At 42.6% G+C, this 14,211-nt stretch overlaps 1 protein-coding gene across 6 annotated transcripts in view; it reads left to right on the forward strand.

Moving 5' to 3' along the window:
- The window catches only part of LOC125464771 (linker for activation of T-cells family member 2-like), a 132,026-nt gene that overhangs the window by 104,639 nt on the left and 13,176 nt on the right, over positions 1 to 14,211 (forward strand). For 4 of the 6 annotated variants that reach the window (XM_048557578.2, XM_059655380.1, XM_048557577.2 and 1 more), the window contains exons 10-13: positions 1,650 to 1,709; positions 1,789 to 1,857; positions 5,688 to 5,766; positions 10,394 to 11,174. In XM_048557578.2, coding sequence (XP_048413535.1) covers positions 1,650 to 1,709; positions 1,789 to 1,857; positions 5,688 to 5,755 — 197 coding nt within the window. In that variant the 3' untranslated portion in view covers positions 5,756 to 5,766; positions 10,394 to 11,174. Of the gene's footprint in view, positions 1 to 1,649; positions 1,710 to 1,788; positions 1,858 to 5,687; positions 5,767 to 10,393; positions 11,175 to 14,211 lie in introns of those variants that run through there. The other 2 variants (XM_059655379.1, XM_059655377.1) reach the window with 2 other exon arrangements.

A 14,211-nucleotide genomic window follows, 5' to 3' on the forward strand; every position in this document is an offset into this window, starting at 1 on the left:
ACATACAAGGATTATATGTACTTTAGAAAATCCCACTGTTGAAATAACCTAAATGTTATAAAACTTGCAATGCCCAGTATCAATCTTTACTCCTTGGGCAGTTGGTTTTGTTCAGTGCACTCTGCTCATCAGTTAGAGGATTGGGAAGTAGGTGACAAAACCCTCCTTACAGGTATTAGATTCTTTAAGATCAGTGGGTAAGACGTGATTTTGGCAAAGAAAGAGGCCATTCAGCCCATCAATCCCTTAGCAGATGAGAAGTGAGAATATCATTTGCTGGGACCCCCTTTGTGTTGGTAGTGGGGTTGCAGTGAGATCTCATATCTCTCCCACTGTCACAAGTACTCCTGTTTTCTGTCCAGTCACACTTTGTCTGTGGTAGGAACCCAAGGCTCTTCCTACTCCTGGAGGGAGTGTCCCAGTTAGTGGGTGTGGGATGACCATTATTAGTCCAGTATCCTTCCTGATAGGCAGACGTTTCTGTACAGTTACATCCTGCTGTAATTTGTAGCTGGCCAGTTGGATTGGACTCTTCCCACCTAATGGAGGAAAAGCAACACCCTGTACACTTCTGATCCAAGTCCTAAAGTTTTATCCCAATTCTGTTTGAGTTGTGGATCCTTAAACTAGTCTTTGTGCCTGTGGGCTAGAAGGAGATGGAAATTAGAGGATTCCTGCTGCTGACTGTCTTTGGCTTTGGAACATGTGTTGAAACCTCCAGCTCATTTGAACAGTGGAACCATGTGCCCAGAGCAAGCCATTTGGCCCATGTGATGCAGGCTAGGCATCTCTAAAGCATAGCTATTTCACTGAATGAGTGCACATGATTTGTGTTTGAAACATTTTTAAACATGGTCACCTTGCCTCAGATGCCTAAAGAAGGTTATTCTCAAAACTCGTAGGTTATTCCCATACAAAGTACTGATTTGAAAAACAACATGTTTTCATAACTTGACTGCAGTTCCAAAAGTAGTTTGAACAGGTTATCTACTTGTTCTTATCAATTCTGTATCTGGCCATTTGATGGCGCTGTAAGCACAAAGATTAGTATAGGGCAGGCAATAGCACTGCTGGGTACAGGAGGAACTGACTTCTGCATTAGAGCAACAAACTGCCCTTGTTTCACCTGAACGTAATCTTTCAATAAGCATAATTCTTCCAGATGGATATCTTATAGATGGAATTAAATCAATGCAGACCTTTAAACAATTCATATTGATTTAGATTTTAGAAGTGCTACATCATATAAATCTTGGACATAGATTTGCCAACTTCCCAGAATCGTGGAGCGAGACCACTCAGCCCACCTGCTAGTGCTGGCTGTTTGACAGAGCTGTCTGATTAGTTTCATTCTCCCGTATCCTGCATTTTGGCAAACACACTCTGCAGAATATGAATCTGTGAGATCCTCCCGATATAGAATATCCCACACTCAATACAATGTAGCCAATAAAATGGGGCTAAGCTTCACATTTGAGAATCAGACCTCAGAAACTTGAACAATGTTGATCCTCCTCTGTCCTACCCTTGTTAGTATGACCTTGTTTCCAATCTTGGTGCTTAAATCCAGTGCAGTTGTGAAACTGAATGACTGCGTGTTCTTTGGGTTTTCTGTGATATACATGACCTTGTTTTATTTCTTCCTGAAGATGATGATTCAGCTTCATATGAAAATGTGGAGATAGAGAAAACCGAGAGTCGAACATCTGGTAGGTGCAGCTTGTGGACATTGTCAATATTAGAAACAGTTTGGAATGTTGCTGCTCACCGTGTTTTGTCTGATTGCAGTAGAGTCAGGTGGGAGTTATGAGAACTGTGAATATGCTGCAAAATGGAAGCTTCAGGAGAAACCAGAAGGTAAGGTTATTGTTCACGCAAACCAATAAAATAGCACAGAAATGTCAAGATTTATGTTAAGAATAAGATCAGCAGTGATAGCAAGAGAGGATTAGAGTCAGTGTACAGCTCAAACAAGCTCCCTACAAATTCTGTAAACGTCTCTCAGAAATTAGCAAAACAAGTTTCACTCAGTGTCGAACAAAAGGACATTGAAAATCTAAGGTCAGGGACAGCCACTGAGTGAAAGACTGTCTCTGACCTCACCCCTGCTCTATAAGCACATTTGAGTAGCGACTTGTAAGATTGAGCTGGGCAGCTACACTGGACAATGTTTGGACATTACTCCCCAGTCAATGAGCTGGGAGTAAAGATGGTTGTTTGACAGCGAGAACAAGGGTAGACAACGATAAGTTGTTGTAGAATTTGGCTGTTTCATCCCATTAACTCTGCTCTGCCATTTGATCATAGCTGATATAGTTCTCAGCCCTATTCTGAGGTAGTCGTGTTAAAAGTAACAAGATTGAAGGTCTTATGAGGAAAGGCTGAGGGACTTGAGGCTGTTTTCGTTAGAGAGAAGAAGGTTGAGAGATGACTTAATTGAAACATATAAAATAATCAGAGGGTTAGATAGGGTGGATAGGGAGAGCCTTTTTCCTAGGATGGTGACGGCGAGCATGAGGGGGCATAGCTTTAAATTGAGGGGTGAAAGATATAGGACAGATGTCAGAGGTGGTTTCTTTACTCAGAGAGTAGTAAGAAAATGGAACGGTTTGCCTGCAACGGTAGTAGATTTGCCAACTTTAGGTACATTTAAGTCGTCATTGGACAAGCATATGGACGTACATGGAATAGTGTAGGTTAAATGGGCTTGAGATCGGTATGACAGATCGGCACAACATCGAGGGCCGAAGGGCCTATGCTGTGCTGTAATGTTCTATGTTCTATAAGATCGAACAGTATCCAGGCTTGGACTGACCAGTGGCAATTAATATTTATGCGAAAAATGCCCTGCTATGTCCATCACCAATAAGAGACTATCTAACCACTGCCCCTTGACATACAGTGATGGTAACACCACTGAATCCTCCACTATCAACATCCAGGCCATTATCGAAGAACAGAAACTCAACTGGACTCTCCACATAAACACTGGCTACCAAAACAATTCAGAAGCTAAGAATGCTACAGTGAGTAACTCATCTTCTGACTCCCAAAGCCTGTTTGCCATCTACAAGTCAGAAGTCTGGAGTGCGATGGAATACTTCCCACTTGCCTGGTGGGTACAACTCGAACAACACTCAAGAAACTTTATACCATCCAGGACAAAGCAGCCTGCTTGATTGGCAAACATCCACACCCCCATCACCAAATGCTCAGTAGCAGCAATGTATAATATCTACAAGATACACCAGAAATTCATCAAAAGATCCTCAGACAGCACCTTCTAAAACATGAGTACTTCCATCTAGAAGGACAAGCACAGCAGATACAAGGGAACATACCACCTCCAAGTACTGTTCTGACTTGGAAATATATTTCCATTCCTTCACCGTCAAAATCCTGGAATTCCCTCCCTAAGGACATTGTGGGTCTAACTACTGTATGTGGACTACAGCAGTTCAACAAGGCAGAACACCACCACCTTCAAGGGCAGCTCGGGATAGGCAATAAATGCTGACCATTCAACCTCACGGACATCTCACAAATGAATTTTTTAAAAATTGTCTTGCCTTCTTCCTGCACCTTTGATCCTCTTACTAATCAAGAACCTACCTCTCTCTGTCTTAAATATACAGAATGGTTTAGCCTCAACAGCCTTCTGTGGCAGTGAGTTCCACAGATTCACCTCCCTTTAGCTGAAGAAATTCCTCCTCATCTCCGTTCTAATTGAAACTTACAGGATACCAGGATTCCTAGATGGAGTCAATGTGGAGAAGATGTTTCCACCAGTAAGGGAGACCAGGATTCGAGGGCACAGCCTCATGTTAGTTCTAAAACCCTTCACTCCTAGCCTCCGCCTGCGCATCCTACTAGTGGAAACATCATCTTCACATCCACTCTTTCCAGGCATCTCAGTATCCTGTAAGTTTCAATCAGATTCCCCCATCATCCTTCTCAACCCAATCAGGTACGAAGTCAGGAGTTGTCAACGATCCTCATATTTCAAGCCCTTCATCATTTTTGTAAAGGTCCTCTAGATCTCCCCCAAGGCCAGCACATCTTTCTGTAGATATGGGGCCCAAAACTGTTCACAATATTCCAAATGTGACCTGATCAGAGCTCCATACAACCTCAGCACTACATAACTGCAGTTACATTCTAGTTCTTTGAAAATGAATGCTAAAATCTGTACTGAAGCCATTTTGAGATTTTCTAACACTGGCACATCTCACTTTGAGTGTGTTTTTGGTCTGCATGCTACAAAAAGGATTCAGAAAAGATGCAACGTCAGGCAAAGGAATGATCCCATTTGGAAAAAAGGATTGATTTGAAGAAACATTTCAAATCCCACAAGCCCTTTGGTCTGAAGACGAGGTTGAGGAGACCTCATTGAGGTATATATAGAATCCCTACAGTGTAGAAGCAGGCCATTCAGCCCAATGAGTCCACACCAACCCTCTGTATAGCATCCCACCTGGACACATCCCCACACTATCCCTGTAATCCTGTATTTCCAATGGCTAACCTACCTAACCTGCACATTCCTAGACTTACCATGGTCAGTTGACCTAATGTGCACATCTTTGGGCTGTGGGAAGGTCCCCTGGTGTTGTGAGGTAACAGTATTAACCACTGAGGCACCATACCACAGAGTAATTCACACTAAGTCAACTGAAATACTTTAACAAAAGGGCTTGTCGTTGATGTTAAATTTAGATACGCTGACAGCCGTAGCCTATTGCAGTTTCATGTGTGGCAGAGATTTAGGGAACTGGTGGAAGAATTCCACTCCATTTCCTGTAAGCCCTTGCACCCACCCTACTTAATCCAAGTCAGTGAAAGACTTGGGCACTGCATACCCACCATCTATAATTCCTAAAGGGCTGCCACTTCATGAAGCACCAGGCAGGAAAGAACTTCAGAGCTGTTTCAGATAGAATCAGCAAATAACTGCAATTTGTCTTGTGCTCACTTGAGCTTGGAAATTCTACAGGGAGTCTTAGCTGGGAGAGAAATAAAGTACCTTCTGCCTTCCCAGAAAGGAATAATGTAGACAGCTTAAAAGCTCTGACTGTAACTTCACCAGAACTTGTTTTCAAATATGTGCTTGGGAGCCAATGGAGCTGTGCAAACACTTTCCCATGAGTTCAACCTTTAGATCTGAGAAAAAGATAAATTGGAAGATTGTAATGGTGAGAAGAGATTGAGTCTGCATGTATAGGGCTAAATGCAGGTCCTCAGGCATAACAATGAATCAAAATACTGCACACAATGTGGTCAGTTTTCTAGAGGCGGCTGAAATACAAACGCAGGAGTTGTTTCTTTAAGATCCTGCTTAGAAAAGTACAAGGATCAGCTTTAGACTCAACCTCCAGTGAAACATGTAAATGATGGACAAGTTGGAAACTAGCGTGGGCTGTTGAATGTGTAATTTTCGGACAGGTTGCTTTTTTGAAGAGTTCACTCATGTGGGGTGCAGGCATTGCTGGCTAGACCAACATTTACTGCTTGTCCCTAATTGCCCAGAGGGCAGCTAAGAGTCATTGGTAGTGAATTTGTGCATTCACAACTCTAAGTTAAATGATCTTCAAGATTTTCTCATTACTCCTACTGGGACCAGCATTGTTGCAATTTGAAATTGTATAAAACGCAAACTCACTATTGTACTTTTCACTTTTAATCTTCAGGAAAGAAACATGGGAATAACTCTGATGAAGATGAAGATCCAGATTATGTTAACACCGTTCCTTGTTAGACCCTGTAAAGGTAAGACCAATCATGTGCACTTCTGACCAAATATACTAACTCAGCCTATTTTGCTACACTAAATCTGACAAGTGGGGATGTAGTAAGAATGTTGAAGATAAAGCAGCAAGAACATTCATGTGGGAAGTGAATTTAATGGAACTCCTCCCACTAACTCCTGCCTTCATAATCTTAGTTTCCTGGAAATCAATACATCATCCATTGTCTGAAATTCCTTGCGCAACAAACACTGACCACTGAGTACACAGCACAACATAATGTTGCAATAGGGATAGTAGGAAGTGCAGATGCTGGAGAATCGGAGATAACAAGGTGTAGAGCTGGAGGAACACAGAAGGCCACGCCACATCAGAGGAGCAGGAAGGCTGATGCTCTGGGCCCAGACTCTTCTTCAGAAACCTGCTCATCTTCATTTCTGAAGGAGGGTCTAGGCCTGAAACGTCAGCTTTCCTGCTCCCCTGATGCTGTCTGGCCTGCTGTGTTCATCCAGCTCGACACCTTGTTCTCTCATAATGTCACAATAGTTGCTTTTCAAGAGACATTTGATTGTCATCTGATGGATGTGTGCTGAAACATAAGGAATCATCTAATACCAAAACTATGTAACCTTTATTGGTCAGAGACCAAACCTGGGGCCATAAATATGGGCATGCCAGAATTAGGAGGAGTTGGCAATTCAGCTCTCTGAGCCACCCCATTGTTTAATATGATCATGGCTGATCTTATCCTTGTCTCAAATCCAATTCCCTGCCTACTCCTCATGGCCCTTTATCCCGCTCTTCATCAGAAACATACCTGTTTCTTCCTTGAATTTATTGATTGATTCTGCCTCCACTGCACTCTGGGGGAGTGAGTTCCACAACCCTGTAGGAGATGTAGTTTCTGCTTATCTCAGTTTTGAGCCTACCTCCTTTCACTCTATATCTACGACCTCTTGTGAGACAGTCACAAACAAGGGGGAACACCTGTTCAACATATGAGGGTCAGCAATCAATATGGTGGGGAATGTAGCAGAAATTCTTTAACTCTATGGTTAGAATCTAGAATTCAGAACCATATAGAATAGTTGAAGCCAAGAACACAGATGCATTTAAAGGGAAGCTAAGCAGGCACATGATGGAGGAAGGAATAGAGAATAGAAAGGTATGTTGAGTGGACTACATGAAAAGGAGTGGGAGGAGGCTCTTATGAAACAGAAGTAACAGCACAGACCAGTTGGGTGAGTTGTCTATTTAGACTATAAGACAGGACCATAAATTAGGCTTTTCAGCCCATCAAGTCTGCCCTGCGATTCAATCATGGCTGATAAATTTCTCAAGTCCATTCTTCTGCTTTCTCCCCATAACCCTTGAACCTCTTGACAATCAAGAACACATCTATCTCCGTCTTAAATATACTCAATGACCTGACCTCCAGAGCCTTCTGTAGCAGCAAATTCCATAGATTCACCACTCTCTGGCTAAAGAAGTTTATCCTTATCTCCGTTCTAAAAGGTCTTTCCTTTAGTTTACGGCTGTGCCCTCAGGTCTTAGTCTCTCCTACCAATGGAAGCAGCCTCCCAACATCCACTCAGTCCGGGCCATTCAGTATTCTGTAAGTTGCAATTAGAACCCCCACCTCATCCTGCTAAACTCCATTGAGTATAAACCCAGAGTCCTCAAACGTTTCTCATGTTAACAGTTTCATTCCTGTGAACATCCTCTTAACCCACTCCAGGGTCAGTACATCTTTCCCAAGATAGATGGCCCAAAACTGCACACGATAATCCAAACGCCTGACCAGAGCCTTGGAGAGCGTCAGAAGTACATCCCTGCTTTTATATTCAAGTCCTCTCAAAATAAATGCCAAAGTTGCATTTGCCTTCCTAACTACTAACTCATCTTGCAAGTTTACTTTCAGAGAATCCCGGACTAGAACTCCCAAGTCTCTTTGCACTTCAGACTTCTGAACTTTCTCCCCATTTAGAAAACAGTCCATGCTTTTATTCTTCTTATCAAAGTGCATAACCTCACACCTTCCCACGCTGTACTCCATCTGCCTCTTCTTTGCCCACTTCCTACCCGGTCCAAATCCTGCTGCAGTCTCCCCACATCCTCAATATAACCCGTTCCACCTATCTTTATATCATTTGCAAACTTGGCCAGAATGCCCTCAGTTCCTTCATCTAGATCATTAATGTATAAATGTGGTCCCAACACTGACCCTTGTGGAATACCATTTGTCACTGGCTATCATCTTGAGAAAGACCTTTTAACCCCACTCTGACTGTCTGACAGACAGTCTTCTATCCACGCTAGTACCTTGCCTCTCACACCATGAGCCCTTATCTTACTTAGCCGCCTCCTATGCAGCACCTTGTCAAAGGCTTTGTTGAAGTCCAGGTAGATAACATCCATAGATTCTCCTAGGTCTAACCTGCTGTTTACTTCTTCAAAAGAATTCTAACAGATTTATCAAGCATGAAGCCATGCTGATCTTGCCCTGTTTTACCATCATTTCCAAGTATTCAGAAATCTCATCCTTCACAATAGACTCTAAAATCTCACCCCATGACTGTGGTTAGGCTAATTGGCCTGTAATTTTCAGTCTTCTGCCTTACTCCCTTTTTAAACAGGAGTGTCACATTAATGATCTTCCGATCCTCTGGGACCCTCCCTGACTCTAGTGATTCCTGAAAGATCACCACTAACACTTCCACTATCTCTTCGGCTATCTGCTTTAGAACTCTGGGGTGTGGTCCATCTGGTCTGGGTGATTTATCCACTTCCCAGCCATTCAGTTTTTCTAGCACCTTCTCCTTGTTGATTGTCACCATACTCAGCTCTGCCCCCTCACTCTCTTGAATTTTTGGGATATTACTTGTGCCTTCCACTATGAAAACTGATGCAGAGTCATTATTCAGTTCCTCAGCCATTTCCTTGTTCCCCACTACTATTTCTCCAGTGTCATTTTCTAATGGTCCAATGTCCAGTTTTGCCCTTCATATATTTAAAGTAACTTTTACAAGTCTCCACTGGCTAGCTTACCCTCATATTTAATCTTCTCCCACCTTATTTGTTTTGTTGCCCTCTGTTGGTCTTTGTATGCTTCCTGATCCTCTGGTTTCCCACTGCCCTTTCCCACATTATATGCTTCTCTTTTGCTTTTATGCTATCCCTGACTTCCTTAGTCAGCCATGGTTGCCTTATCCTCCCTGTACCATGCTGCTTTTCCATAGGGATGAATTTTAGCTGTGCCTCCTGAATTACTCCCAGAAACTCCTGCCATTGCTGTCCAACTGTCTTTCTTGCTAGGCTCCTCTCCCTGTCGGCTCTGCCCAGTTTCTCCTCATACCTTGGTAATTGCCTTTGTTCAGCTACGATACCATTACCTCTGATTCTGTCCTCTCACTCTGAATTTACTCTGCAATTTGAATCATATTATAACCACTGCCTCCTAAAGGTTCCTTCACTTTAAGTTCCCTTATCAAATCTGCCTCATTGCACAACACTAAATCCAGTATTGTCTGTTCCCTTGTGGGCTCTGCCACAAGCTGCTTCAAAAAGCCATTTCGTAGACATTCCACAAATTCCTTTTCTTGCAATCCACTACCAATCTTTTTTCCCAGTCCACCTGCATGTTGAAATTCCCTATGATCACCGTAATTTTGCCTTTCTTACACACCTTTTCTACCTCCTGGTGTATCTTGCGCCCCAGCTCCTGACTGGTGTTTGGAGGTTTAACTCCAACTATGGTTTTTTCACTTCTGCGATTCTTCTGCTCGATCAAAAAAAAATTCTACACCTTCTGACCCTACTTCGTTTCTTACTATTGGTTTAATTTCATTTCTTACTAATAAGGCAACTCCACTCCCTCTGCCCACCTGCCTATCTTTTTGATAGGGTGTATATTCTCGGATATTCAGCACCCAATCCTGATCCCCTTGCAGCCATGTCTTTGTGATGCGCTTTAAGTTCCATGTAAGATCAGAACTTTGACACTTATCTGTCTCTGGAATCAAAGAAGGTATCATGTCACAGTGAGAACATGAAAAACAAAAGCTGTATGAATCTGCAACTCAAAACAGAAAAATACATGAAATGTATTTCACAGAAACAGAAGGGAAAAGTGAAAAGCTAACCTCAGGACATACTGTGATCTGTGAGCTTGAGGAAGTTGGAAAACAGAAGAATTTAGAGAAAAGATAATACACTGTGGAGCTGGATGAACACAGCAGGCCAGGCAGCATCAGGGGAGCAAATTCATTTCTGAAGAAGGGTTCCAACCCAAAACATCAACTTTCCTACTCCTCTGATGCTGCCTGGACTGCTGTGTTCCTCCAGCTCGACACTTCTCTCTGACTCCAGCATCAGCAGTTCTTACCATCTCATTTAGAGAATAGTTCTGGATCCTGACGCTTAGGGAGCTAGAAGCGATGGCTGTTAATACTGGATCAAAAAGGACAATTTACCAAAGGCTAGATAAAGTTAGAGAGAGATTGACGAGAGTTAAGGTGAAGAAGGGACTATGGTGTTTTATACCATTCATATGAGCAATATAATGTTTGGAAATGATTTCTATATCAGACTTTAGGTTTATAATTAAATGAATATTTATACTAAACATTTGTCCACATTATTTCCTTTAGCATACAGAAATCTGGGGAAAAAAAATCTTTATAATTAAGCCTTCTGCAGTCCGTGAAGTTAACTACTCTTTGCTGAACTCAAATGGACTGTTGAAGAGGGAGATAGTCTACAAATCTTTGGAAAATTCCTTCCTTTCTCCCAACGCGAGCTTTCTTTGTGTTTCTTAGTTATGCTAAGAATATTTACAACATCCACAGACATTTAGCAACATTATCTATTAATTTATTTCTGCACAAGAATCACATTCTAATGGTGCACTTTCCCACTGTAACGTGCTAATTCTAGTGTTCCAATTGAGATGAAAATGTTGTTGAAAGATTTCAATAATGATATTCCGTATTGTACTGAGTCCTGTGCCTGCTCTGGAATTACACAAGTGATTCCATTGTGTTTCTGTTATGGCAACTACTCAGGACTTTTTTAAAAATTCACAATTCAATTCACAAACTGAGGATGAGAAATCATAGGACATTATTGGCTGATTTGTTTTTTTAAATTAAATTATTATATCTGTTATAGAATTTAAATTGTATTGATTGAAGGTGAATAGTTTAGATTCAGTGTCCCAGACTCTACAAATTAAACCAAAGTTACTGAAGAGCATCAGAGCTCTGGTGGTACTTATTAAAAATTGTGCCTTGTATTTCGCCCTTCTGTATCTCACTGAGGGCCTGTTAAGAATAGCACAGAATTTCATTTAGTATTTATGCATTATGCAATTCTAAAGAAATCAGAAGCTATTTTATGATTCAGTGGAAATTTCTGCACCGATTTATAATCAAGCTGTTTTGTTCATATGTGTACTAACTTGTTCAACATTTTACATATTAAATGATTAAAAACATTTTCTGTCTGCATTGTCTGATGCTGTGCCAGTGGGGCAGGTTATGAGTGAACCGACCAATTTGCAGATGAACTTAATATGTGGCTTATAACTGAAGCAGACAGCCATTCAGTAAGAAAGCTGATCCAGAACAGATCCATTTAATACATCCTGTGGTCTGTGCAGCGTTCTTTTTCCTCAAAAACCTATTGCAGGATTTTCACTTTTCAGTCAATTTGTACAATAAGTAGACAAACAGGAGGCTGGAAGAACACAGCACGCAAGACAGCATCTGGAGGAAAAGGAGAAGTCAACGTTTTGGGTATTCCCCTTTTTCAGGACTCAATGTAGGGTTAGGGGGAGCTGCAAGTTAGGGGTGGGTGTGGGGGTGGAGGTAGCAGAATGGTGGTAATAGGTAGACACATAATAGGTATCTTCGGGTTGGTGGCTGGAAGGGGAGCCAGGGGATGGGTGGGAAATGTTGAGTCCTTAAGCTACAGGGTGCCCAGGTGAAAGATAAGATGTTGTTATCCTTGAAATAAATGGATAGTTTGACTTTGTGTAGTGTACTGTTACCAGGGATTGAAACAGAAATTTCTAGTGATGCTGAAAACTGAGCTGATTGCCTGACTATGGTTCTCAAGAGGATACAATCCATGACAAGATCCTGATCTTGTGCAAGTGTTAAATGATGGTGGGTGTACGTGACAGCATAAAGCTGCTGAATAATGATGGTGCCAACACGTACCCTTATTCATTATCTAATAACAGACCGGAAATACACAAAAGTACTGGTGTGTTTGGTGTCATACTTGACTACAAGATGAGCTTCCAACTGGTATTTGTATCACCATTTTATTCTCTAATATCATGATTATACCTACTGCTCATCCGCTATTGAAACTGTTGTTTGTTCCTTTTGTTTAGTTAGACTTGACAATTGTGAAACATTTGTGGCTGCTCTCCCCCACTACCGCCATAAACAAAAAGGTCATCCAAAAACCTTGTCCTAGCTTACGTCAAGTTTCATTTCACTTATCACCCATGGCTGCTGACTAATATAGGCCCCAGTCAAGCAAAACATTGATTTTAAAATTCTCATCCTTTGTTTCAAAACTTTTCATGGCCCATCTATCTGATTACCTCCCCCATCAGTGACATGGTCTTCAGCTGCGATCATTCTAATCTCAGGAATTCACTCCTTTTCTTCCTTTAACAATCTGTTTTAAAGCCTATATCTTTCAGGAAGCTTTTGGCCAGGTGCCCTAATACTGCCTTTGAAATTGTAGCAATAGTGGTAGTATCATTAGGCTATGACTCCAGAAACCTGGGTAAATGTGCTAGAGATACAGGTTCAAATTCCATCATGCCATTTAAATTCAGTTTAAAAAAAACATTTAGTGTCTTATGTGGTTTGGTATCTTGATTTTGCTGTAAAACATTGGGACATTTTACCGTAACTTATTGATATAGCACAGTTCTTGTACATTAATGTAGAGATGCTTAAATCATTTTAACCAAGTCAATGTCAATTACTAGTTATTTGTTTCAATGTTGGCTTTCAAAACAAAACACGATGGAAATTACATAATTAGTGGTCTAGCAGGACAACTCTGCAAACAGCAGGTTATAAGTGCTTGAGCATTTTTTTTGTTGAAGGGCTCAATAGGCTGACTTGGTGCAGGCAGTTTACTTGTGGACATATTTTGCTAAACATACAGTAAAGATGTATTCTCACTGCAATGCTGTTTTATTACTTGGATCCTGACAGTGCTGTCCTGGCTACAAATCTCTTTAGTTGCATTTTGATAGCTTTACATGTTAAAAATATACTAAAGATAGCCTTGCTATTTTCAACTTACATGCATTGTACAAACATGATGCTCCAAGTCGAAAATCAGATTGTTGATCTGTTTGTAGATTGTTGTGGAACAGTCCCTCTTCCGCACCTACACAGGCCCCAAACCCCACCTCTTCCTCCGGTACATTGATGACTGTATCGGCGCCGCCTCTTGCTCCCCAGAGGAGCTCGAACAGTTCATCCACTTCACCAACACCTTCCACCCCAACCTTCAGTTCACCTGGGCCATCTCCAGCACATCCCTCACCTTCCTGGACCTCTCAGTCTCCATCTCAGGCAACCAGCTTGTAACTGATGTCCATTTCAAGCCCACCGACTCCCACAGCTACCTAGAATACACCTCCACCCACCCACCCTCCTGCAAAAATTCCATCCCCTATTCCCAATTCCTCCGCCTCCGCCGCATCTGCTCCCACGATAAGACATTCCACTCCCGCACATCCCAGATGTCCAAGTTCTTTAAGGACCGCAACTTTCCCCCCACGGTGATCGAGAACGCCCTTGACCACGTCTCCCGCATTTCCCGCGACACATCCCTCACACCCCGCCCCCGCCACAACCGCCCCAAGAGGATCCCCCTCGTTCTCACACACCACCCTACCAACCTCCGGATACAACGCATTATCCTCCGACACTTCCGCCATTTACAATCCGACCCCACCACCCAAGACATTTTTCCATCCCCTCCCCTGTCTGCTTTCCGGAGAGACCACTCTCTCCGTGACTCCCTTGTTCGCTCCACACTGCCCTCCAACCCCACCACACCCGGCACCTTCCCCTGCAACCGCAGGAAATGCTACACTTGTCCCCACACCTCCTCCCTCACCCCCATCCCAGGCCCCAAGATGACATTCCACATCAAGCAGAGGTTCACCTGCACATCTGCCAATGTGGTATACTGCATCCACTGTACCCGGTGCGGCTTCCTCTACATTGGGGAAACCAAGCGGAGGCTTGGGGACCGCTTTGCAGAACACCTCCGCTCAGTTCGCAACAAACAACTGCACCTCCCAGTTGCAAACCATTTCCACTCCCCCTCCCATTCTCTTGATGACATGTCCATCATGGGCCTCCTGCAGTGCCACAATGATGCCACCCGAAGGTTGCAGGAACAGCAACTCATATTCCGCCTG

This window comes from Stegostoma tigrinum, chromosome 27, assembly GCF_030684315.1.
Source record: "Stegostoma tigrinum isolate sSteTig4 chromosome 27, sSteTig4.hap1, whole genome shotgun sequence".
Taxonomy (NCBI): domain Eukaryota; kingdom Metazoa; phylum Chordata; class Chondrichthyes; order Orectolobiformes; family Stegostomatidae; genus Stegostoma; species Stegostoma tigrinum.